This window comes from Balaenoptera musculus, chromosome 17, assembly GCF_009873245.2.
Source record: "Balaenoptera musculus isolate JJ_BM4_2016_0621 chromosome 17, mBalMus1.pri.v3, whole genome shotgun sequence".
In the NCBI taxonomy this organism is placed as follows: Eukaryota; Metazoa; Chordata; class Mammalia; order Artiodactyla; family Balaenopteridae; genus Balaenoptera; species Balaenoptera musculus.
The window spans coordinates 52832518-52860388 of NC_045801.1; the positions used below are offsets into that span (position 1 = coordinate 52832518).

At 34.3% G+C, this 27871-nt stretch overlaps 1 protein-coding gene across 5 annotated transcripts in view; it reads right to left on the reverse strand.

Moving 5' to 3' along the window:
• RALYL (RALY RNA binding protein like) overlaps window positions 1-27871 on the reverse strand; it is an 858672-nt gene that overhangs the window by 153565 nt on the left and 677236 nt on the right. For all 5 annotated transcript variants that reach the window (XM_036829780.1, XM_036829779.1, XM_036829782.1 and 2 more), the window contains one exon: window positions 18711-18743. In XM_036829780.1, the coding sequence (XP_036685675.1) occupies window positions 18711-18743 (33 nt within the window). The remainder of the gene's footprint in view (window positions 1-18710; window positions 18744-27871) is intronic.

Here is a 27871-nt window from a genome sequence, read left to right on the forward strand (position 1 = left end):
GCCCCATTAAAGCCTTGCCTGAATTTCTTGTCTGGCCTCTTATCAATTTCTGTTGCTTAAGGAAGACAAGAACCCAGTCGGTAACACAGGGTGGACAAAATCAGACAAGCAGCTACATTTATAGAATTCTGTCTGCGTTTGGTACACGGTATAACATATTTTCTGTTGACATCTTTCTATTACCTTCATAAATGAAAAATGACATAGCTGAACACAGAATTGTTGTGTTACAATCCTTTCTCTCAAAACTACGTCCATCATTCTCTTCACATCACCAAGAAAACTGAGTCCAACATTATTTTTTCTCTTAAAGTTTTAATTTTTCTCTTAGATTTCTCTTTTGGTATGGATACCTATATGTTTCTTTACATTTCAAATATTAAAAATCTCATTAAAATCAATGAATTATATTTTACCTTTCATTACTGACTCTTTCACGTTCTCTTTGGGAACACATATTATTACAGATAAAACCCAATGGTCTTTCATCCATTTTTTTCTTTGTTCTCATTTTTCCACTTCCCTTTCCTCTATTTTACTCAGGGAATATTTATCAAATTTTTCTCTGGGTATATACCACTTACTGGATTTTTCCCCCTGTAGTATCAAATCTGCCATTTATTGCTTCAAATGAAGCATTGCACTTAATCAGGAGTTTTGTTGATACTGAAATTTTCTAGATTAATATCTTATCATAACCTACTAACGTTTCTCAAAGATACTTTCATTCTGAGCATTACTGAGCTAAATTAACAGACATTTTCTATAATATTCTTGTTTCTAGAAATAAATCTTTTTTTAAAAATTGAGCAAAATTGACATAACATTGTATTAGTTTCAAATGTACACATAATGATTTGATATATGTATATATTGTAAAATGATTACCAGAATAATTTGAGTTAACATCCATCACCACACATAATTACATTTTTTCTCATGATAAGAACTTTTAAGATCTCCTCTTTTAGCAACTTTCAAAACATATAATATAGTATTAACTATAACCACCATACTGTAATTACATCCCTAGTACTTATTTACCTTATAAATGGAAGTTTGTACCTTTTGACCACCTATTCATTCTGAATAGAATTAAATTTTATTCAAATAAATGAGTTCTTTTTGAGCCTCAGAATACTGCTCTGTTTGCTTGTACTGAAGAATTTTTTCCAATGTTTTTTCGAAGCTTCCATGGTTTCTTTCTCATTAATTCTCTTCTGCTTTGATTAAGTCAATTTTCAGTGTTTTCACTGTTATGACCAAGTAAATATTGTTTACAGTTGGGTAATATACTGTGCAATAATTACATTTCCTTCTTAAAAACTGTTGTTGACTTGGTATTTATACTGGCCTTATTTTTTCATTCTTCCTGGAGTTCTCCATTCCCCAGACTGGTCCTCTCTAGGTCTGCTACAGAGTTACCATCCTGGGACTCCTCTTCACCAGCCACCAGGAGACTTGGTTCTCTTTTGTGTTAGACCCTCTTTTTTTTTTTTTTTTTTTTTTAATTCAATGATTTTGGTGAAACAAGGTTCAGGAGATTTCTTAGAAAAGGTTTGTTAATCCTTAGATTTCTAAAAAATACAGTTGATTCTCATTATTCATGGATTCTGTATTTGTGAATTTGCAAAGTTTACTTGTAACTCCCAATTCAGTATTGCAATGCTTTCATGGTCATTCAGAGACATGCACAGAGCAGCAGAATATTTCAGTCGCTGAGGCAGCATTCCAGTTGAGATTGAATAAGACGATACCCTGCCTTCTTGTTTTACCTCTCACACTGTAAACAAGTGTTATTTTTCGTGGTCTGTTTAGTGCTACTTTTTTTGTACTTTTGTGTTTTGTTGGTGATTTTGCTATTTGAAATGGCCCTCAAACAAAGTGCTGAAGTGCTGTCTAGTGTTCCTAAGCACAAGAAGTCTGTGGTGTGCCTTCGGAAGAAAATGCCTGTGTTAGATAAGTTTCCTTCAAGCAAGAAGTATGGTGCTGTTGGCTATGAGTTCAATGCTAATGAACCAGCAGCATACAGGAAATAAGCTGTCTTTAAAGAGAAACACACATAAAGCAAGGTTATGTATTGACTGGTTAGCAAAAATGTGATCAGAGGCTCACAGGAACTTAATCCTACACTTCCCCTGGGAGCAATGACTGCGTGTTTGCTAATGCAGTGGTTGAAGTGAATTTATGGAAGATAACTACCACAGATAACAAGAGTCCACTGTATCTTTTCCAGTCTTCATGCTTGATTGATGGTGTGTGTGGTGGGATTGACAGTCTGGATCTTCAGGTTGAATATATTTTTCTCTCAGAATTTAAAAAGCATTATTCCATTGTCTGTAAGTTTTCCTAATATTGAGAAATTTGATGTCGTTCTGATTCAGAATCTTTGTGTCTCTTATTCCTCTGTTTGAAGGTTTAAGGTCTTCTTATCTATAGTAATTAATCTGCCATAGTTTGAGTCATCTTTCATTCATTGTGCTGAGTGTCTTTCTATTTGAAAACACATATCTTTCAGTTTTAGGACATTTATTGCATTACTTATTTGATAATGTCCTCTGTTTTCTCTTTGTGAAATAACTTTTACTAGATATTGAACTCCTGGAGTAACTCTCTAATTATTTTAGAGCCTTTACTGTTTTTCATCGCTTTGTCTTTTTGGTCTTTTAAGTTCATATTCCAAACTTTTATTGAATTCTTCATTTCTCTTATAATGTTTTTAGTTTAATTCCTTTTTTAAAAATTTTATTTATTTTTGGCTGTGTTGTGTCTTTGTTACTGTGCCAGCTTTCTCTAGTTGCGGCTAGCAGGGGCTACTCTTCATTGCAGTGCATGGGCTTCTCATTGCGGTGGCTTCTCTTGCTGTGGAGCACAGGCTCTAGGCGCATAGGCTTTAGTAGTTGCAGCACACGGGATCAATAGTTGTGGCATGTGGACTCAGTAGCTGTGGTGCGCATGCTCAGGAGTTGTGGCACATAGGCTTAGTTGCTCCACTGCATGTGGGATCTTCTCATACCAGGGCATGAACCTGTGTCCCCTGCATTGGCAGGTAGATTCTTAACAACTGCACCACCAGGGAAGTCCCTTAATTTAATTTCTAAGAAAATTTTCTTGTTCTCCATATATTCCTTTTTAACTATTCCTTTGCACATAAACATGACATATTTTCCTATATCTAGGGATAGTAGTTATACATTTTTAGAGTTTTTTGTTGGTTTGTTTAGTTTACTTTTACACTCTCTCTATTTCCTCTATTTCTGTAGAGTTCTGATTTTCTCTGGGGTGTCTTTCTTTCATGTTAGAGTAGTTTTTCAAATATCTGGTGGTCCTTTGCTGGTTGGCCATAATTCAGAGCAAGGCACCAAAAACCTGACAAGTAGCTCTGTGTGTGTGTGTGTGTGTGTGTGTGTGTGTGTACATGTGCACGTCTTGCTGACTGTTGGTCTCATTGGAGTGTGATTGGGCAGGGTCTTAGGAGTTTATTGAGATTGTAAAATGTCAGCATATCCAGGTCTTCTGGGATAGTCAGTTTCCTCAGAGAGGATAAACTGCTAAGTCTTAAATAAAAAGAAGTCTTATCCTAGTCTAATGTTGAAAAATTATGGTATTTTGGGTTTACCTTAATTTTTTCATAGGCCATTAAGATAGTGGCAGAATTTTTTTCTCAATTGTGAAACTAGAGCATCGGTTGGAGTGTTAGCAGTTAATGTCATTTCTGGCACCCAGCAAACATTTCACGTATACCATCGTTCCTTCTAATGGTGAAATCTATTGCAAAGCAAAGGGGATAGTTGAGGACTAGACAAGAAGACATAAGCTCCTTTTGGGGGCATATATTTTTAAAAATGAGGAATATGAAAGAATAAGCAGAAAGGAAAAGGGAGAGGGAGATAAAGCAAAGGGGTAGGAGTAGAAAACATGGGGGAATGGGAGGAGAGAGAGGAAGAATGAAGGCAAAGAAGAGAAGAGAGAGGAGGCACGAGAGGGAAGGGAGGGAGGAGTTGATGAAAGATTGAAACACAGTCAGGGATTTACAGTCTTTCTGATGTGGTCATTGTTTAATTTTTCAGTTAAAAATTCAGTGTCTCTTCTAAGATACCCTTTGGTGTAGCCAAATGATACTACTAGCTATCTCCAAAACAGAAACCAAACCTGCCTGACTGGGTCCCATATCAACAGTCTGACGACTTTTTGTTTATAACCACCTGTCTTTCAAGGATAATCAAGTAATGGCTTACATTACAGATATTTGCCTATTTTTATTTTATCTTCTTTAGGTTAGAGTTACCAAGCAATGTCTTGTATTATAGATACCAACTCATTTGTTTTTATCCTCATCATTAGATGATAATGTCCTTGAAACAAAGACTTAGTTTTAACCAAGGCTTCTCAGCTTATTGTAGTGAGGGACCAGGTTTTTAATTTTAAAATTACCAATCCATCACAGACTAATAATTTCATAAAATACAATATCATACACTTAGATGTCACAGCAGTATCAAAATGCAATAAAGGTTTCTAAATGCTTATTTGTCTTTTTTGTACTTTAATTAGTCATAAACTGGTAAAAAACAATTCATGGATTGGCAATGTTTTACTGAGTCCCTGAGAAACACTGGTCTAATCCACCTTTATAATTTGCTTTGCACCTAGCAAGATTACTTGAACAGAATTTTGCACTGTGTAAATTTCACCTAAATATAACTGAATTGATATTCAGAACTAAGGATAAAGATCCTGGAAATGAAGTCTTGATTAGAATGAAATGGCATCATAACATTCACTTCTTGTTTTTAACTTGTACTTTGAAAGTTTAAATATTAAGCCATTAACAGTGTTCTCAAAAATATTGTGAATTGCAGAATAGTTTCAACATATTAGTTATTTAAGTCTAAATAATTTAGCATCACCCTCCATCTGTCATTGTCAAAAATAAATGTCTAAATATTTTACTAAATTCTCCAGCAATGATAATTTGGTGTGTGATCTTTGTAATATGGAAGGAAAGCTCAGTATTCAATCATGCAATAGGAAACTATTCTTGTGTAGTTGGTTAGTTTAGAACAGCAGCTGATGTTGTTCTCACATAATATTTTGCACACACACACAGTGCCCTTCAAATAATGAATTGATGCACTTATTGGAATTGAACAGCTGTTCATTGTGCAAAAGGCAGAGATGCTATCAAATTTTTTCTCAAGAGCTTCAGATGAAAACCTGATGACTGAAGAAAATTAGGACTGAGTGCTTTGATTTATCAGGCAGTGCCTTAATCTGTGACTTGGTTGTTTTATAAGGGAACTTGGAGTATTTAGCCTGCCATGGGCCTACTGAGATTAATGTGGATAATCAAGGGCCCATGATTAAGGAACACATTTTAAAAATAAATTCTTTAGAAAGCCTCACTTTTTAAAACAGTTTTCAAGATTTTTAGTATCCAGTTGGGCTATAAAATATACTTCATTGAAATACCTCCTGCATGATATGATAATTTAGCCAATATCTGAGAGAAATGTCTCATCAGGTGCTCCATCTTTCATATGCTTTTCATTGAAGCTAAGGGGAAGCTATAGTCAAGGGTAGCTTACCATTGAGTCAAACCACAGGCACCATTATATCATTTTGAAGTTGAACATGGCCTGCAGGTTCTAAATGTTGAGTTTTGAGTGTGATCTAACAAAAAGTTCACAGAAGAAATAGTAAGGTTTCTAAAAACATAAAACATTTGGGGGTTGGCTTTTCATTTTAATATAAACCTTAGTTACCATGCAGAAATATAGCAGCTCAATGTATTTTTTTCGCTGATAAGCTCTTAAAGCACAAGCGATGCCTTCCGTTTGCTAATATTTGGCCACTATTGATTATGCTGTGATAACTGATTTGTTCTGCAGCATTAAGTAGGAAATCTTTTGAATCAAAAAATATTCTGTATTTTGAAAATGTCATTAAAAGTGTTGAAAAGGTCACATTTTGAGGTTGATGAAATATAGATTAGTCATTCTTGGCTGGATGAACAGAATTTAATTGAAAAGTGAGGCTTCAAAAGTTTTGCCAGCACTTTTATAATGCAAATCTGGCATTCACAATGACTCTAAAAGCAATAAATAACTTTTTATGTACATAATTATTTTCATGAATAATTAAAGCTATTATTTAGGCATTCATGATGATTCAAATGAATATGAAACTCAGAAGAGAGCATAAAATGTTAGTATGCATGAAATTGGCAGCTGTTTAAGCAAAAGGCCTAGGCTGGACTCCATTCCAAAATGGTTACTAATGTGCTATGTGTCTTTATGGAGATTACATCACCTCTCTATGTCTCAGTTTTCCAGTTTTAAAAGAGTTATAATATCTATTTTATCTATGTGAGAATCAGTAATGATTCAGTGAGCAACAAAAAATAAAGGCTAGTTAATAACTTGAACCCTCTAAGAAGAGTGCTTGCTTCCAGGAAATTATTTAGATAATCAGGTATGATTCAATTGGAAAGCCAGCTTTAGGTATATTTTATGGAGTTAAAATAGGAGCAAGAATTTATTCTCTTCAAATAAGCTTAACTAATTTTCTTTCCTTTGAGTTGGGTTGATTTCAGATTAATGAAAGCAAAGCACTTTATTTATTTTTCATACTTATTTCCAGTGAGCGATTGTTTTCAGAACAGATTTTAAAAGTACAGGAGACTAAGATTTCATTTCAAATTGAATCAATAGCACTCTCTTCATGCAGTATTTCTACACATGGCATCTAAATTATCTGAGCCACCATTTCTATTTTATTCATATATACATTCAATAAATATATCTTTCATCAATCAGATTATATGCATACCCTTTCCAATATGGCTTGACACTTTAGAAACTTGTTCATCAACAACAGTGCTGGTGGCAATAAGGAAACAGTGGTATTTGTTTAAGTTATCATACCTGTCAAAGCCTTTATTGCTTTAGATTTGATTCCATAATATCACTCAAGATTAGTTCTTCACATGGTGGGATTTTATGTATGCCAAGTTTAGTTATTTATTTTCTTATGTATAGGTATTTGATGTCTATAAATTACTTTGGCTAAGTTAGAATTGTGTAATAATGAAGTGATTTGAAATCCTCCACATATTTTAAATCTCATTAGACTTGCCTTTTAAAAATAATTAAATGGTGAAAATTTTAATGGCTAAGAGTTTAAATGGTACAGTTAGATTATTTAGTCAATATTATTTAAGCTACAATTTTAACAACATTTTGTCTTATACAGACATATAACCTGTATGAGATCAAATTTGTTATTGGGTTGAATGGATTTAATGACTGAACAGGTGCTTTTTATTTCTACATATATTTATATCAAATGATAGATTAATTTTAAATGCTTTAATTTATTATGATCAAAGATCTCATCCAAACTTGGCGGGGGAGGCTGCCTATGATATATAATGTTACCAATTCTCAAAGGAAAATTGATATGAACTGTGACATTTGGCTTAATGTGACATTTTATTATACGAATGAATTAGATAGTAGTGAAAGTGCTGATAACACTCTTTTGAAATATCATCAGCTATAAAGTCCTGCACCACTGCTTTCTTTATAAGCAGAACTTAAATAAATATACTTGATCATCCTATGTATTTTCTTCCCTCCAGGTAACACTATATTCCTCCCTGCTATAATCTGAAATTACTTCCTTTTACCTGAGGAGAACATTTCACTGAAGAAACAAAAGATGTTTCAGTCACAATCAGCCCCTCTGTTTCCTAAGACATTTTTAAATTGTAAGAATTGAGGAAGACTCTTTGATGACTTTACTGTATTTTATTATTGAAGTGTAATGAATTCTTGCTTCTTAAAACTATGTCCTGGAACCCATGCATTCAAGACACCAGTGTCAAAATATATATAAACACGATTGATTACCCAATTTATTTGTGATATTGTATATGCTATCGTAGCGCAGTTTAAATGATTTTGACAAGTACAGAAGACTGTCATTGACAAGTGCAGAAATAAACGATGGGTTTAAGTGTTCCAATGTTTTTACAGCATTTTACTGAGTGGCAGGATGATAAATTAAAATTACAGTTGTATTATCAGGCCTGAAAGCACAACTGCTTTAGATTACAAAAATAGCACTGTGGAAATTTTGTGTACTCTCCAGAGAAGTAGCCTGGAGGACCTTGGAAAAAAATGAAACGTGCAGTTGCTAAAGGAATCATTAATTTTGTGGTAGCCTGAGTCTAAAAAAATTTTAAAAATAGATTTTTAGAAGAAGAAAATTGGCTTTATCCCTTTATCCCTTTTTCCCTGGAGACCTAGAGAAAATTGGAACCACACTATCAAAAGATAGGCATTGAATTGGCCATTAGTGATTCCATGATGTCTGATGGACATATTTAAAGCTTATGGACAGTTTCTTGCTAACTTTCCCTTAGTTTCAACACTACACCTGGATTTTTGCTTGTCATTCTGTCACCACGATCCACCAAATTCAGTTGAGAATCCTTGAAGACATCATTCAATCACACTGATTCTGATACAATTAAAGAAAATAACATTTCATCAGGCATTTCTTTTCCATTCTTTTTTAGATATGTTTTTGACAAATGAAAATTGTATACATTTAAGGTACACAACGTGATGTTTTGATATACATATACATTATGCAATGGATTATCACAGTCAAGCTAATTAACATATCCATCACGTCGCATAGTTACTTTTTTTGTGGTGAGAACACTTAAGATCTACCTTTTTAGCAAATTTCAGGTACACAATACAGTATTATTAACTATAGTTACCATGCTGTAACTATAAGTTCCCCAGAACTTAATCATCCTGCACAACTGAAAATTTGTCTCCCCATTTCCCCCACCTCCCTGGCAACTACCATTCTAGTCTCTGTTTCTGAGTTTGGTTATTTCAGCTTCCACATATAAGTGAGATCATGCAGTATTGTCTTTCTGTGTCTGGCTTATTTCACTGAGCATAATGTCCTCCAGGTTCATCCATGATGTCACAAATGGCAGGATTTCCTTCTTTTTAAAGGTTGAATAATATTCCAGTGTGTGTGTGTGTGTATACATACATATATTACATTATCACATTTTCTATATCCATTCATCTGTCAGTGGACATTTAGGTTGTTTCCATATCTTAGCTATTGTGAATAATGCTGCAGTGACCATGGGAGTGCAGGTACCTCTTCCAGATACTGATTTAAAAATATTTCCTTTGTATATATACCCAGAAGTGGGCTTGCTGGATCATATAAGTAGTTTTATTTTTAATTTTTTGAGGAACTTCTATACCATTATCCATATTAGCTGCACCAGTTTACATTCCCACCAACAGTGTACAAGGGTTCCCTTTTTTCCACATCCACACCAACACTTGTTATCTTTTGCCTTTTGGATGACAGCCATTCTAACATGTGGGAGGTGATTTCATTCTGCTCAAGTTCTGAGTCTTTTCAAGTCATGCCTAAATTATTGCAACAGCTTTCTAAGTGACTCTACTATGACCTCACTTTGGAGAACATTCTTCAGTTAAAAGCAAAACAGACAAACAAATACACATACAACCATCCAATGACTCTATTGAATTCTTAGAATGTAAAGGAAGTTCCTTGCATTATTATAATTTCTCAGGATATAGCCACTACTTTAATTTACCAATTTTAATCTCTCTCCTGTCTTTTCACGAACCTTCAAGTTTGTTAGACTGGGATGTCTGACATGCTTGGTGCAGTCTCTTCTTCCTGCTGCCAATTTTTTCTTCCAATTCTTTCTTCCAGATATGCTACTCTTAAAACCTCTCTGTTGAATTCTTACTTCACCTTGAAGATAAACTCAAGTCCTACTTTTTGTCTTGAAAATTTTCCTAACAATCTGGCCAATTTCTTCAACTTCTCAAATCCTAGATTGAGACCATCTTTTAATTCCTAAATGATAGGTAAAAACCAATCATTTTACAGCAGTCGTATAACTCTCTTTTTACTTTTTGATGCTCTTTTGCAACTATCCCTAAATTGGCATTGCTTTCCTATCTTCATGCTCCTATTATTAAAATTTTAAATATTGTACTTGTTATTTTATATAAATCTGAGCACATTCCAAAACTCTCTTCCTGTCTTTGTGCTTTTATTTCTTTCTTGTCTATCTTCCTCAAAGATCTCCCAAGTAAAGTATTTCTTCACTACTGTGCTTGATTTCACTCTTCTGAACTTCTTTTCCAAGAATTTAATCCATTACCACTCTTCTAGAATATTCAGACCTTTGGATTTAATTAGTTGGAATTTCTGTAATTCAGAGGAACTCACTCCTTTAGGAAAGATTTATAATATAACTTAGATGTTGCACAGAATGTTGATAACAATTGATATCTATCCCTGTTTACTATGTGTAAGATACTGTTCTAAGCACTTTGCAATATTATCTTATTCAGAACAGCCCTAAGAGTTAGCTATTACCTCAGGGGACAATAAGAAGGCAGAGAGGAGTTAAAGAAATTGCCCAAGGCACCTAGCTAGGAAAAGACAGAATGGGATTCAAACCAAGAAAACCAAATTACAGAACTTAGTTTCCTAAAATAGGTAGCTAATGGTATAATAATGTACAGCATCTGTCAGTAAATACAAAGTCTCAAACAAAACCTGGATAAAAGTAAACTAGTACAAATCTTTGACCTAATAAGAATGTCGAGGTTTAATAATGTCTTTATAACAATAGCAGAAGTACACTGAAGCTCCGAATTCAGTTCCAAGACTGGAAAGAAAAGGGGGAAATCTTCTCCAAGGAAAATTATTTAACAAAATAAAGCTGTTAGCATGGGACTTCCCTGGTGGTCCAGTGGTTAAGGCTCCATTCTTCCACTGCAGGGGGCATGGGTTCGATCCCTGGTTGGGGAAGTTTCACATGCCATGCAGTGTGGTGCATATATATATATATATATATATATATATATATATATATATATATGTTAGCAATTACTTAAGAATACTTTTAGTTGTAGGGTGAGCTTTGCTGCCCTGGCAGTGTTAGCCCCCTCTTGGTTGGACTTAGTAGAATAGGTCAGGTACCTCTCAGGGGATGCAGGAACTCCATTGGCTGGGCCATGATTAGCTCACTCATACAGCCAATGTTTTAACTGAGATAAATATAATAATTTTGATATTTTTATCCTTGATGTGTTTTTTAATGTCTCTTAGCCAAGCCTGAGAAACAATATATTCTGAACTATTCCAATAAAAATTTCAAATTCTTCTGAGTTATTTAAATTATTCTAATACAATGAAAAAATCTGAAAAAATATTTACCCATGCAGTAAATAATCATCCTCATAATAAAGCTAATCATACAAAAATTCAACTGTAAAATCATTGGTATGATTCAAAGGTTCAATTTCAAAATACAACTCACTCATAGTAAAAGTCTTTGAAAAAGTTAACTTCATGCTAAAGAGGTAAGAGGAAATAATTCACATGGAAAATTTTATTAGTGCCTTGAATATACTTTTAAGTGGCTCAGTGTCTGCAAAGTGTTGACAGCCACTTGCTCTTGAAGGGAATTCATGCATTTTCTTGACATGTTCTTTTACACTATGAATCTGAATGTCAAATGAACAGGAGCTTCCTTTCCCCTCATCTCTTTTTTTCGTTAAAAAGCTGTAAAAAGATTTTTCATGGCAAGACTGGTTTCAAACTAAGTTTTATAACTTAGACTCTTAATTGAGACCATCGCTTGGTTCTTACTCACTTTTCTGAATGCAAATTGATGTCTGTTCTCTTCCAGCTTATTTCCAAAATCAGAATCTGTCTGATGCCTCATACATGAAAACATTTGCCAGAAGAGTTTTCTAAATTGCTCTAAAATGTAATGTTTTGAGGATGAGTAGAATATCAAACATCTAGTACTCATTTAGCACTCAAGTCTAAGCTCCTCTCTAAAAAACTGAGTCGATTGATTTTTTTTTTTTTACTTTTAGGTGAGTTAAATAGGAAAGAACTTGAATTTTTAAATCTATTATTTAAATTTATTATATTTATAATAAAATGTATTTTATGATATATTTTAATGAATTTACATATGTAATACATATGTTACATAAAATTTATTTATATTAAATATATTTATAATAATTTTAATATAAAACATTTTATTTTCATGTAATAGAATATTTATTAAATATTAAGCTATAGTATTTAAAAATTTAATCCCAACCTTAGGTCTAGGAAAACATTAGAATGAACACAGGCAGTGTGTTCCCTAGGCACCATGGTGACCTCCATGGCACACCTTTTCATCTGTTTACATCTATCCTGGTCTCTGATGGATGAACTCCAAGACAGTTCTCGATCAATGTGTCCACTTCCGCCATATATATCCAAAACAGAGAGAGACCATGGGAAGTTGTATTTCAAAGATTTTCGGAAGAGATTCCAGAGACCATAAATGTCTGCAAGAACAATCTGTGTATGCTTGTAAGGAAAGGATGAGGGAAGCTGCATACATAATGTAGACAGTGATTCCAGCCCTGGTTGGTATCAGAATTGCCTAGATAGCCTTGGAAAACACTGCATCTATTGACCTACCTGAATTAACAGAATCAGACTCTGGGATGAGCCTTAATGCCTCACTCCAGGATAAAGGTTAGTTTTTAATTTTTCTTAATTACATTATTTTACTAATAATTTACTGGTGCATAGGAAAGAAAGTTCCTCTTATATCACCACATAGTTGAAGGTCTAAGATCTGAAATTTCACTTAATTTCGTTTCACAATCCCCTAACCTTTTCCAATAAGCAAATACTTCCTTGTGTTATAACTTTCTCTGACAAATTTTTCTGCTGGCATATTTAATTTGAATTTATGTTTGTGACACTTAAATATTTTATTTCATAATTACTGTAACACATTTATCAAAGGAAGAATTTTGCTCCCTAATTTACATTAAGAAGAGATGCACATTAAAATTTTATCAATATTTCTTCCCATTAAAATTTTATTTTATTTTATTTTTTTTAACATCTTTATTAGAGTAGAATTGCTTTACAATGGTTTGTTAGTTTCTGCTTTATAACAAAGTGAATCAGTTGTACATATACATATGTCCCCATATCTCTTCCCTCTTACATGTCCCTCCCTCCCATCCTCCCTATCCCACCCCTCTAGGTGGTCACAAAGCACCGAGCTGATCTCCCTGTGTTATGCAGCTGCTTCCCACTAGCTATCTATTTTCCGTTTGGAAGTGTATATATGTCCATGTCACTCTCTCACTTTGTCCCAGCTTACTTTTCCCCCTCCCCGTATACTCAAGTCCATTCTCTAGTAGGTCTGCATCTTTATTCCAGTCTTGCCCCTAGGTTCTTCTGATCATTTATTTTCTTTTTTTAGTTTCCATATATATGTGTTTGCATACAGTATTTGTTTTTCTCTTTCTGACTTACTTCACTCCATATGACAGTCTCTAGGTCCAGCCACCTCACTACAACTAACTCAGTTTCATTCTTTTTAATGGCTGAGTAATATTCCATTGTATATATGTGCCACATCTTCTTTATCCATTCATCTGTTGATGGACACTTAGGTTGCTTCCATGTCCTGGCTATTGTAAATAGAGCTGCAATGAACATTTTGGTACATGACTCTTTTTGAATTGTAGTTTTCTCAGGGTATATGCCCAGTAGTGGGATTGCTGGGTCGTATGATAGTTCTATTTTTAGTATTTAAGGAATGTCCATACTGCTCTCCATAGTGTCTGTATCAATTTACATTCCCACCAACAGTGCAAGAGGGTTGTCTTTTCTGCACACCCTCTGCAGTATTGGTTGTTTGTAGAGATTTTCATGATGGCCATTCTGACTGGTGTGAGATGATATCTCACTGTAGTTTTGATTTGCATTTCTCTAATGATTAATGATGTTGAGCATTCTTTCATGTGTTTGTTGGGAATCTGTATATCTTTTTTGGAGAAATGTCTATTTAGGTCTTCTGCCCATTTTTGGATTGGGTTGTTTGTTTTTTTGATAGTGAGCTGCATGAGTTGCTTGTATGTTTTGGAGATTAATTCTTTGTCAGTTGCTTCATTTGCAAATATTTTCTCCCATTTGAGGGTTGTCTTTTTGTCCTGTTTATGGTTTCCTTTGCTGTGCAAAAGCTTTTAAATTTCATTAGATCCCATTTGATTATTTTTGTTTTTATTTCCATTTCTCTAGGAGGTGGGTCAAAAAGGATCTTGCTGTGATTTATGTCATAGAGTGTTCTGCCTATGTTTTCCTCTAAGAGTTTTATAGTGTCTGGCCTTACATTTAGGTCTTTAATCCATTTTGAGTTTATTTTTGTGTATGGTGTTAGGGAGTGTTCTAATTTCATTCTTTCACATGTAGCTGTCCAGTTTTCCCAGCACCACTTATTGAAGAAGCTGTCTTTTCTCCACTGTATATTCTTGCCTCCTTTATCAAAGATAAAGTGACCATAGGTGTGTGGGTTTATCTCTGGGCTTTCTATCCTGTTCCATTGATCTATATTTCTGTTTTTGTGCCAGTCCAATACTGTCTTGATTACTGTAGCTTTGTAGGATAGTCTGAAGTCAGGGAACCTGATTCCTCCACCTCCGGTTTTCATTCTCAAGATTGCTTTTGGTATTCGGGGTTTTCTGTGTTTCCATACAAACTGTGAAATATTTTCTTCTAGTTCTGTGAAAAATGCCACTGGTAGTTTGATAGGGATTGCACTGAATCTGTAGATTGCTTGGTGTAGTAGAGTCATTTTCACAATGTTGATTCTTCCAATCCAAGAACATGGTATATCTCTCCATCTATTTGTATCATCTTTAATTTCTTTCACCAGTGTCATAATTTTCTTCATACAGGTCTTCTGTCCCCTTAGGTAGGTTTATTCCTAGATATTTTATTCTTTTTGTTGCAATGGTAAATGGGAGTGTTTTTTTAATTTCACTTTCAGATTTTTCATCATTAGTGTATAGGAATGCAAGAGATTTCTGTGCATTAATTTTGTATCTTGCTACTTGACCAAATTCATTGATTAGCTCTAGTACTTTTCTGGTAGCATCTTTAGGATTCTCTATGTATAGCATCATGTCATCTGCAAACAGTGACAGTTTTACTTCCTCTTTTCCAATTTGGATTCCTTTTATTTATTTTTCTTCTGTGATTGCTGTTGCTGAAACTTCCAAAACTATGTTGAATAATAGTGGTGAGAGTGAGCAACCTTGTCTTATTCCTGATCGTAGTGGAAATCGTTTCAGTTTTTCACCATTGAGGATGATGTTGGCTGTGGGTTTGTCATATATGGTCTTTATTATGTTGAGGAAAGCTCCCTCTATGCCTACTTTCTGGTGGGTTTTTATCATAAATGGGTGTTGAATTTTGTTGAAAGCTTTCTCTGCATCTATTGAGATGATCATATGGTTTTTCTCCTTCAATTTGTTAATATGGTGTATCACGTTGATTGATTTGTATATATTGAAGAATCCTTTCATTCCTGGGATAAACCCCACTTGATCATAGTGTATGATCCTTTTAATGTGCTGTTGGATTCTGTTTACTAGTATTTTGCTGAGGATTTTTGCTTCTATGTTCATCAGTGATATTGGCCTGTAGTTTTCTTTCTTTGTGACACCTTTGTCTGGTTTTGGTATCAGGGTGATGGTGGCCTCGTAGAATGAGTTTGGGAGTGTTCCTCCCTCTACTATATTTTGGAAGAGTTTGAGAAGGATAGGTGTTAGCTCTTCTCTAAATGTTTGATAGACTTCGTCTGTGAAGCCATCTGGCCCTGGGCTTTTGTTTGTTGGAAGATTTTTAATCAATCACAGTTTCAATTTCAGTGCTTGTGATTGGTCTGTTCATATTTTCTATTTCTTCCTGGTTCAGTCTGGGAAGGTTGTGCATTTCTAAGAATTTGTTCATTTATTCCAGGTTGTCCATTTTATTGGCATATAGTTGCTTGTAGTAATCTCTCATGATCATTTGTATTTCTGCAGTGTCAGTTGTTACTTCTCCTTTTTCATTTCTAATTATATTGATTTGAGTTTTCTCCGTTTATTTCTTGATAAGTCTGGCTAATGGTTTGTCAATTTTGTTTATCTTCTCAAAGAACCAGCTTTTCGTTTTATAGATCTTTGCTATCGTTTCCTTCATTTCTTTTTCATTTATTTCTGATCTGATCTTTTGATTTCTTTCCTTCTGCTAACTTTAGGGTTTTTTTGTTCTTCTTTCTCTAATTGCTTTAGGTGTAAGGTTAGGTTGTTTTTTTGAGATGTTTCTTGTTTCTTCAGGTCCAATTAAAATTTTAAATAACAATTTTTAGTATTCATCATTAAAATATGAAGCCGAATATTGGTACTCATGTTTATTCCATTCACAATTTTCATTTTTTTCTTCCCATTATAAAAACTTCTTTTATTTTCCCCATGCAACTCAAAACACAGCCTACAGAAGTGGAGTTTTATTCTCTAAACTATTTCAGACCTCTGTGATTGAGTTTTTAGAACATTATATATGAATATACCCTCCATAACTGTAATAATAGCTGACATTTATGAACAATTACTATGTGCCAAGAACGGTGCTAAATCCTTGATTTAAATTTTATTTTTTGATCTCCATTTCACAGATTAGGGACCTGAGGTTTGGGAGTTTAAGTAACTGACCAAATTAATAAAACTAGCTTGTAAGTGTCAGAGTCTCTGATGGGGAAACAACTTCTAGAAGTACATATATATTAATAAGTGATTTCAGACACTGTCAGGCAATGGACTGAAGTATGCAATATTTAGTACTGATTTATTCATTAACATAATTTTATTGAACATAGAATTAAAATTAATGTAAGAAGATATGCAGGGCTCTAGAAAAACTCAACCTTAAATACTTACATGTCAACTGATACCATAGATAGTATATCATGCATATTTATTCCCTTTGGCAAGTGACGAAATTAAAGACACAAATTTGAATCATGGTTCTTATAGTAGATTACCTGTTGCCTAGTAGGCTCATATGTGTCCATTATGTTCATTATCACCCTTTCCTCTTACTGAACAGGGTCAGGATAGAGATTCATACATACTTTTGGACAATCTTATTCAAAATCATTTTCTTACAGGAGAATGGAGACATTTAGCTATAAATTAAAGTATCCAGTCAGCAGAACTATTTGGGTTGCTTGTTTCCCCCACTTATTTTAAGACAAATCTAAGGAAATCAATATCTTCTTACTGCCATGCCAGTTTTCCCATTTTGAGTAGTATTTGTTAAGTGATAGATCATTCTTTTGAAGAAACTTTTTCTCAGTGCTCTAATACTGAGTTCTAAACTCCTGATAAGTTTAAAACAAAGACTACTGAGCATCTGCCCTCATAAAACAGAGGTTTGCAATAAAAACTGGATTCCACCTCAAAGTAGTCGACAGAACAGGAAATGCTGCAGAACAACTGCACTGAGGCATAACGAGAAGCTATTCCAGCCTCCGGACTTGAGGACAGGACACATATGCATTCAAAACAAAAGATTACTTCAGGCTTAAAAGTTTCTAAAAATAGGATCTGATGATCAATGAAAGAAGCATGTGCCAATGATTTTTTTGAGCCAGATCAACTTGACCTTTCATTTTTCATGAAGTCATCCAATAAATGCATTTACTGTTTTTCTCTCCCAGAACCCCTAACAATTATTTTGATTCCTGTGATTCAAATGGTCTTCTGAAAAGCTTTTATGAGGAGTAGAAGGGCAGAGGGAACCATGTTGTTCAATGAGTGACAGAAATATTCATCAGCTGCAAGCAAAGTAATAAAAGAAAACTGATGTCATCATTTAAAAATCTAACCCCATCCTATGTTTCTGGTCATGACTGCCTATGTGTGTGTGTGGTTTTTTTTCTTATCAAATACAGCATGATTTCTTCTAAACTAGATGTCACATCTTCCAATGTTTTTTGATACTTTATAACATCAACCATAATGAGGCAGAAGTCCCTTAATAAAACATTTTAATATGTTAGTCAAAGGATTATGTAATAGATCAGTAAAAACATCTTTGCTGAGTCTTAATTAGCTAAATGGCTAAAAATAGTACATGCATATTCTTGTCAGCAGTATATTATTATTAGAACATGTACTGCGACTCCGAACGATACTATCAGAGAGGGCAAGCATTAGTCTTACTTAATCTGCTTCAGGGTTTTTCAGCTTTGTGTTCAGAGAAGCAGTAAGTGTGAGCAGCGGAGAAATAAAAGGGAAATGAAAGAAAGGGGAAAAAGAAAAAAGATTTTGGATACAGATTTTGAGTAAAAGGGGGAAGAGATACTGAATAGAGTAAATTTAAAGGAAACAGTACAAAAATTAATAGACAGACTAGGAATACTGAAGCTGTGGTTTAGAGGAACTTTTAAAACCAATCAGAGCACACTTTTATGTGATGAGATAATCACTGTGTACCTTTTTAGATTTACATAGGATACAGGATTTCATATACATTCATTAGTTAAATTTCTGAGATCAGAAAACAGCCCAGAGAGCATTTTAGTTGTCTTTTAAAGGTAGATAGCCTTATTGCTAAGGAAATGATGAATCAATGGTAGATTATGACTTTGAATATGGGCTTAAAAGGACTGAAAGTACTGTCTCGGAAGACCTTGTTAATTTGAATTAAAAATCAATTAGAGAATTGAGATTTTAAAAATTTAAACATATACTCACCCAACAGACAGGAAAGGCTCCTTTGACTCAAGTCTATGAAAAAAGATATGAAAAATTTATTTTAATATAACAATTTGCTGTACACTTAAAATTGCTTTTATATGAATCTGACAGAATTATTATACCTGTTTGGATGAAAATGCACAATTTGGCTCTAGTAAAAAGCTACAAATAATATATTAAGACCTAATCTGGACTAATTCAATTTCTGCCTGGATTAATGCAGAGGCTAAATAAAATGAGAGAGACATGGAATGGAAACATAGTATTTAATTAAGATAATAATATTGCTAGTCTAATTCTGATTTGAACTCTCTATATTTACTTATTTTCTTTTTTACAACAATTTGTAGAATTTTTAATACATCTATTTATAGTTGTAGTAGTGAAACAATTTATAATATATTTGGTTAAATATTGACTAAATAATTTGTTTACAGTAAATATTTTGTAATGAAGAAAGAAGCAGCATACCATTCATGGTCATTTATTGGCAGCAACACAACTTAGGCCAGGGGAAGCTAGGTCACCGATTAGGGTTCTCCTGCCTCCTTTGTGTCTCCAAAGAACCAGGTATTCTTTGTACCTCCTAATATATTAAAGGAAAATTGTAATCCTGAAGACTCTGGCTAGTTGTGACATCTTGAGAAAACCATTAAAAACTTTCTGGGTCTTACTTTCTCCACTAAAAAATAGGCTAGGATTGCTTCCAGCTAATTTTCTGATTTCATAAATTAACTATATCTTTGCAAAAGGTAAATAAATCAGGAAATTATCTACTTCTAAACATTTCCTAATTAATAATTAAGGAGATCAGTTGGTAGGTGTAAGTTTTTAAACTTATGATTAAGGGTTAAATGTAGGCAAATGCTGAGGACATTTTAATCTAAACCTTGGTGTTTAAACTTTTTAAGAAGCATTCATGTTTTAAACTATTTTATTAATATATAAGTAGTTGTAGGAAAATGGCAAGAAATTTAATTTGGCAGAAAACATTTACTGAGCACCAGCTGATTATGCTTTGACATGGAAAACTAATGAGACTACCTTAGAATTAAGTCAAAAGACTTTACTTTTATATGAATCTAAACAATGGATACAATAACCCCTTTTTTGTCTTATTTCATTCAGTGTATATAAAAAATGGCTTAGGATAGCCTCATCTACAAGAGGGCAGACAGCAGAAACAAGAAGAACTACAATACTGCAGCCTGTGGAACAAAAAACACATTCACAGAAAGAGAGACAAGATGAAAAAGCAGAGGGCTATGTAGCAGATGAAGGAACAAGATAAAACCCCAGAAAAACAAATAAATGAAGTGGAGAGAGGCAACCGTCCAGAAAAAAATTCAGAATAATGACAGTGAAGATGATACAGGACCTCAGAAAAAGAATGGAGGCAAAGAATGAGAATATGCAAGAAATGTTTAACAAAGATCTAGAAGAATTAAAGAACAAACAAACAGATATTAACAACACAATAACTAAAATGAAAATTACACTAGAAGGAATCAATAGCAGAATAACTGAGGCAGAAGAACGGATAAGTGACCTGGAAGACAGAATGGTAGAATTCACTGCTTTGGAACACAACAAAGAAAAAGAATGAAAAGAAATGAAGACAGCCTAAGAGACCTCTGGGACAACATTAAACACACCAACATTCGCGTTATAGGGGTCCCAGAAGGAGAAGAGAGAGAGAAAGCACCCGAGAAAATATTTGAAGAGATTATAGTTGAAAACTTCCCTAACATGGGAAAGGAAATAGCCACTGAAGTCCAGGAAGCGCAGAGAGTCCCATACAGAATAAACCCAAGGAGAAACATGCTGAGACACAAAGTAATCAAATTGGCAAAACCAAAGATGAAGAAAAATTATTGAAAGCAGCTAGGGAAAAATAAAAAAATAACATACAAGGGAACTCCCATAAGGATAACAGCTGATTACTCAGCAAAAACACTATAAGCCAGAAGGGAGTGGCATGGTATACTTAAAGTGATGAAAGGGAAGAACCTACAACCAAGATGAATCAACCCAGCAAGGATCTCATTCAGATTCAATGGAGAAATCAAAAGCTTTACAGACAAGCAAAAGCTAAGAGAATTCAGCACCACCAAACCAGCTCTACAACAAATGCTAAAGGAACTTCTCTAAGTGGGAAACACAAGAGAAGAAAAGAGCCTACAAAAACAAACCCATAACAACTAAGAAAATGGTAATAGGAACATACATATAGATAATTACCTTAAATGTGAATGGATTAAGTGCTTCAACCAAAACACACAAGCTTGCTGAATGGATACAAAAACAAGACCCATATATATGCTGTCTACAAGAGATCCACTTCAAACCTAGGGACACATTCAGACTGAAAGTGAGGGATGGAAAAAGAAATTCCATGCAAATGGAAATCAAAGGAAAGCTGGAGTAACAATACTCATATCAGATAAAATAGATTTTAAAAGAAAGAATGTTACAAGAGACAAGGAAGGACACTACATAATGATCAAGGGATCAATCCAAGAAGAAGATATAACAATTATAAATATATATGCACTCAACATAGAAGCACATCAATACATAAGGCAACTGCTAACAGCTATAAAAGAGGAAATAGACAGTAACACAATAAGAGTGGGAGACTTTAACACCTAACTTAAAACAATGGGCAGATCAGCCAAACAGAAAATTAATAAGGAAACACAAGCTTTAAATGACACAATAGACCAGATAGATTTAATTGATATTTATAGGACATTCCGTCCAAAAACAGCAGATTACAGTTTCTTCTCAAGTGCGCATGGATCATTCTCCAGGATAGATCACATCTTGGGTCACAAATCAAGCCTCAGTAAATTTAAGAAAATTGAAATCATATCAAGCATCTTTTCTTACCACAACTCTATGGGACTAGAAATCAATTACAGGGAAAAAAAATGTAAAAAACACAAACACATGGAGGCTAAACAATAGGTTACTAAATAACCAAGAGATCACTGAAGAAATCAAAGAGGAAATAAAAAAATACCTAGAGACAAATGACAATGAAAATACAATGATCAAAAACCTATGAGATGCAGCAAAAGCAGTTCTAAGAGGGAAGTTTATAACAATACAATCCTACCTCAAGAAACAAGAAAAATCTCAAATAAACAAACTAACCTTACACCTAAAGGAACTAGAGAAAGAAGAAACAAAACCCACAGTTAGCAGAATGAAAGAAATCATAAAGATCAGAGCAGAAATAAATGAAATAGAAACAAAGAAAACAATAGCAACGATCAATAAAACTAAAAGCTGGTTCTTTGAGAACATGAACAAAATTGATAAACCATTAACCAGACTCATCAAGGAAAAGATGGAGAGGACTCAAATCAATAAAGTTAGAAATGAGAAAGGAGAATTTACAACAGACACCACAGAAATACAAAGCATCCTAAGAGACTACTACAAGAAACCCTTTGCCAATAAAATAGACAACTTGGAAGAAATGCATAAATTCTTAGAAAGGTATAACCTTCCTAGACTGAACCAGGAAGAAATAGAAAATATGAACAGACCAATCGCAAGCACTAAAATTGAGACTGTGATTAAAAATCATCCAACAAACAAAAGTCCAGGACCAGGTGGTTTCACGGGTGAATTCTATCAAACATTTAGAGAAGAGCTAACACCCATCCTTCTCAAACTCTTCCAAAAAATTGCAGAGGAAGGAACACTCCCAAACTCATTCTATGAGGCCACCATCACCCTGATACCAAAACCAGACAAAGATACTACAAAAAAAGAAAAGTACAGACAAATATCACTGATGAATATAGATGCAAAAATCCTCAACAAAATACTAACAAACTGAATCCAACAATATGTTAAAAAGATCATACACCATGATCAAGTGGAATTTATCCCAAGAATGCAAGGATTCTTCAATATACGCAAATTAATCAATGGGATACATCATATTAACAAATTGAAGGATAAAAACCATATGATAACCTCAATAGATGCAGAAAAAGATTTAGACAAATTTCAACACACATTTATGATAAAAACTCTCCAGAAAGTGGGCATAGAGGGAACCTACCTCAACATAATAAAGGCCATACATGACAAACCCACGGCAAACATCATTCTCAATGGTGAAAAACTGAAAGCATTTCCACTATGATCAGGAAGAAGACAAGGATGTCCACTCTCACGAATATGATTTAACATAGTTTTGGAAGTCCTAGCCACGGCAATCAGAGAAGAAAAAGAAATAAAAGGAATCCAAATTGGAAAAGAAGAAGTAAAACTGTCACTGTTTGCAGATGACATGATACTATACATAGAGAATCCTAAAGATGCCACCAGAAAACTACTAGAGCTAATCAATGAATTTGGTAAAGTTGCAGGATACAAAATTAATGCACTGAAATCTCTTGTATTCCTATACACTAATGATGAAAAATCTGAAAGAGAAATTAAGGAAACACTCCCATTTACCATTGCAACAAAAAGAATAAAATACATAGGAATAAACCTACATAGAGAGACAAAAGGTCTATAGACAGGAAAGTATATGACACTGTTGAAAGAAATTAAATATGATACCAAAAGATGGAGAGATACAACATGTTCTTGGATTGGAAGAATCAATATTGTGAAAATGACTATACTACCCAATGCAATCTACAGATTCAATGCAATCCCTATCAAATTACCAATGGCATTTTTTACAAAACTAGAACAAAAAATCTTAAAAGTTGTATGGAGACACAAAAGACCTCGAATAGCCAAAACAGGCTTGAGTGAAAAAGACGGAGTTGGAGGAATGAGACTCCCTGACTTCAGACTATACTACAAAGCTACAGTAATCAAGTCAATATGGTACTGGCACAAAAACAGAAATATAGTTCAACGGAACAGGATAGAAAGCCCAGAGATAAACCCACACACCTATGGTCAACTAATGTATGACAAAGGAGGCAAGGATATACCATGGAGAAAAGACAGTCTCTTCAATAAGTGGTGCTGGGCAAACTGGACAGCTACATGTAAAAGTATGAAATTAGAACACTCCCTAACACCATGCACAAAAGTAAACTCAAAATGGATTAAAGGCCTAAATGTAAGACCAGACACAATAAAACTCATAGAGGAAAACATGGGCAGAATACTCTATGACATAATTCACAGCAAGATCCTTTTTGACCACCTCCTAGAGAGATGGATATAAAAACAAAAATAAACAAATGGGACCTAATGAAACTTAAAAGCTTTTGCAAACAAAGGAAACTACAAACAAGACAAAAAGACAGCCCTCAAAATGGGAGAAAATATTTGCAAACGAATCAATAAAGTATTAATCTCCAAAATATATAAACAGCTCATGCAGCTCAATATTAAAAAAACAAACAACCCAATCCAAAAATGGGCAGAAGACCTAAATAGACATTTCTCCAAAGAAGACATACAGATGGCCAAGAAGCACATGAAAAACTGCTCAATATCACTAATTATTAGAGAAATGCAAAACAAAACTACAGTGAGGTATCACCTCATACCAGTTAGAATGGGCATATCAGAATATCTACAAACAACAAATTCTGGAGAGGGTATGGAAAAAAGGGAACTCTCTTGCACTGTTGGTGTGAATGTAAATTGATACAGCCACTATGGAAAACAGTATGGATGTTCCTTAAAAAACTAAAAATAGAATTACCATATGACCCAGCAATCCAACTTCTGGGCATTTACCCAGAGAAAACCATAATTCAAAAAGACACATGCACCCCAATATTCATTGCAGCACTGTTTACAATAGCCAGGTCATGGAACCAACCTATATGCCCATCGACAGACAAATGGATAAAGAAGAAGTGGTACATATATACAATGGAATATTACTCATCCATAAAAAGGAATGAAACTAAGTTATTTGTAGTGAGGTGGATGGACATAGAGACTATCATACAGAGTGAAGTAAGTCAGAAAGAGAAAAACAAATACCGTATGCTAATACATATATATGTAATCTAAAAAAAAAGAAAAAAGAAAAAAAAGATGATCAGAAGAACCTAGGGGCAATACAGGAATAAAGACACAGACCTACTAGAGAATGGACTTGAGGATACGGGGAGGGGGAAGGGTAAGCTGGGACAAAGTGAGAGAGTGGCATGGACATATATACACTACCAAACGGAAAATAGATAGCTAGTGGGAAGCAGCCACATAGCACAGGGAGATCAGCTCCATGTTTTGTGACCACCTAGAGGGGTGGAATAAGGAGAGTGGGAGGGAGGGAGATGCAAGAGGGAAGAGATATGCGGACATATTTATATGTATAACTGATTCACTTTGTTATAAAGCAGAAACTGACACACCATTTTAAACCAATTATACTCCAATAAAGATGTTAAAAAAAAAAAAAAAGAAGAGGTGATACATATATACAATGGAATATTACTCAGCCATAAAAAAGGAACAAAATTCGGTCATTTGTGGAAACATGGATGAATCTAGAGACTGTCATACAGAGTGAAGTAAGTCAGAAAGAGAAAAACAAATATCACATATTAACACATATATGTGGAACCTAGAAAAATGGTATAGATGAAGTGGTTTGCAGGGCAGAAATTTAGACACAGATGTAGAGAACAAACATAAGGACACCAAGGGTGGAAAGCCACGGGGGGTGGGGTGGTGGTGTGTTGAATTGGGAGATTGGGATTGACATGTATACACTGATGTGTATAAAATGGCTGACTGATAACCTGCTGTTTAAAAAACTGAATAAATTAAAATTCAAAAATGGCTTATTAGAAATATCCCTTGGTCCACTTACAGGCTGAGCCGATATGGTTCTCTGCCCAATGTCCTGCTGCTTTGGGTGAACAATTATAGCAGGGAGAGACTCTTTTAGGGAGCAGCCGCCCTAGCAAACCCTCTAAACAGCAGCATATAAGGAAGAAGCAGAGAAAACCAATAGTTGGTGTTAAGAGTTGGAGGCATATATTTATGTAACCTTTTCCTCTCCTGAATTCCAATATTATTCCCGCCTCCATGTAAATTATTGGCCATATTGTGTGCTTGTTTTTCCCATACATTTATGATATGGATAGGTAAACAGATCTAAGAGAAAAATACTGAAGATAAATAGTGAAAAATGTTTGGATATGCTTGTTTTATAAGACACGATTAGTGCTAAATGGTGAAAAGAAATTACCTTGAAGAAATGAGGGGGATTCTATATAACGTGATGCAGAAGATGGTTAACTTATTTGGAACATCAACATGATGATGATATCACTTCTCCCTTATTTTTCCATCTAATAACACTTGAGAAATAGCTAACATGAGGGCATGAATAGAATACCCTCTCCCCGTGTTTGCCAATAATTCAGCCTAACATCAGTCAGACTTTAGTGCACATGTGTGATTTGCTTGTGTAAGGTGCTAGCTTCCAGTCGCCTAGTTCTCCATTTCCCATGGCCTACACTGGCCCCCTTGCCTCTCACTGCTGCATGCTTCTTAGTGGCATTGAATAATATACTAAACAAATTTTAAAACATTTAATGTATGACTCCCCTTTCATTCTGCACGTCTTAATTACCAATGTCCGGTCAATTTTTCCTTTATGTTCCTCTTATCTCTCTCTTCACTCGGTTTCCAGGCTAGTTCTCATCACCTATCCCAGACTAGCTGGTCTCTCCAAATGTCAATTCTTTGTTCAGAGTTGCTCCAACTTGATACACTGGACTCACACTAAGCTTCCTTCCATGCTGCCACCCACACTACTTGTTTAGAAACTGCATTTGTGCTGCTCTCCTTATGGGCATCATAATCAACATGAATAGAGGCAAGACCCACCACTTGCCTTTCCCTGTGCAATTACTAGAATGCTGAGTTCAGAATGTGTTTGAAGTAATATTTATTGATTGATTTTCCCTTTTCTTCTGAAGTAAGTAGCTGTTGGATTGGAGCATATAGGTACATATGTTGCCCCACTGACCCCAGTGATTTATGTGGTTAGTCTTACTATCTACTTAGTTGTCTCCTTCAACTTTTTTTTTTCTCTTAAAAAGTGGGTATCTTTATTTTAAGAACATAACTATAATGCAATTATCACACACAAAAATACCCTCTCTTGAATATTTCCTTAATATCCTCAAATATCCAGACAGTTTTTATGAACTGAGATCCAAAAAAGAATTGGTTGTTATATCTCTTAAGTTTCTCTCTATTAAAAAAAACAAACAAACAAAAAACCTTTGTGTTACGGAAATTTCCAAACATATACAAAGTAAGCAGTATAATATACATACTCAACACCCAGCTTCAACAATGATCAACAGCCTGTCATTCTTGTATCATCTATACATCCACCTACTCTCCAATTTCCATTCAATTATTTTTTTACAGTCTTTTGAGGTAAAATGTGCATGTATTTAAATATACAAATCCTAGTTGTACAATTTTGACAAATGGATATATGAATGTAACCCAAACCTCTGTCATCACACAGGACATTTCCCTCTCCCTAGATGGTTCCCCTGCGCCTCTTACCTCCTCACTGGCAACCACAATTTTGATTGTTTTAAGCCTTAGATTAGTGCCTGTTCTAGAACTTTATACTATTTTATGTTCAGCTTCTTCTCTGTATAATGCCTGTGAAATTCATCCTTGTTGTTGGATCAATCTGTTTCTTATAATTGCTATCACTATTACATATGTTTATCTTTTCTCCTGTTGATGACATTTGGTTAATGCAAGGTTTTGGCTAATGAGAATAAAGCTGCTATCTCCTTCAACTTTTACCACTTGACTCACCATTTCAACCATCTCCTTTCAAGTGCTCAATATAAGATCTCAGAAGAGAATCCAAAGTTTTCAAAATGATGTTGAATAGAGTTCTGACTGATGTTCTATAAACCAGGGGTTTGCAAACTCCAGTCTATAGACCAAATCCTGCTCACCACCCGATTTTACACAACCTGTAAGCTAAGAGTGTTTTTTACATTTTTTAATGTTTGGAAAATATCAAAAGAAGAATAATATTTTGTGAGTTATGAAAATTATATGCAATTCAAATTTCAGTGTCCATAAATAAAGTTCACTGGGACACAGTCATGCTCATTCATTTATATATTGTTTAAGACTGTTTTTGTGCTACAGTAGTA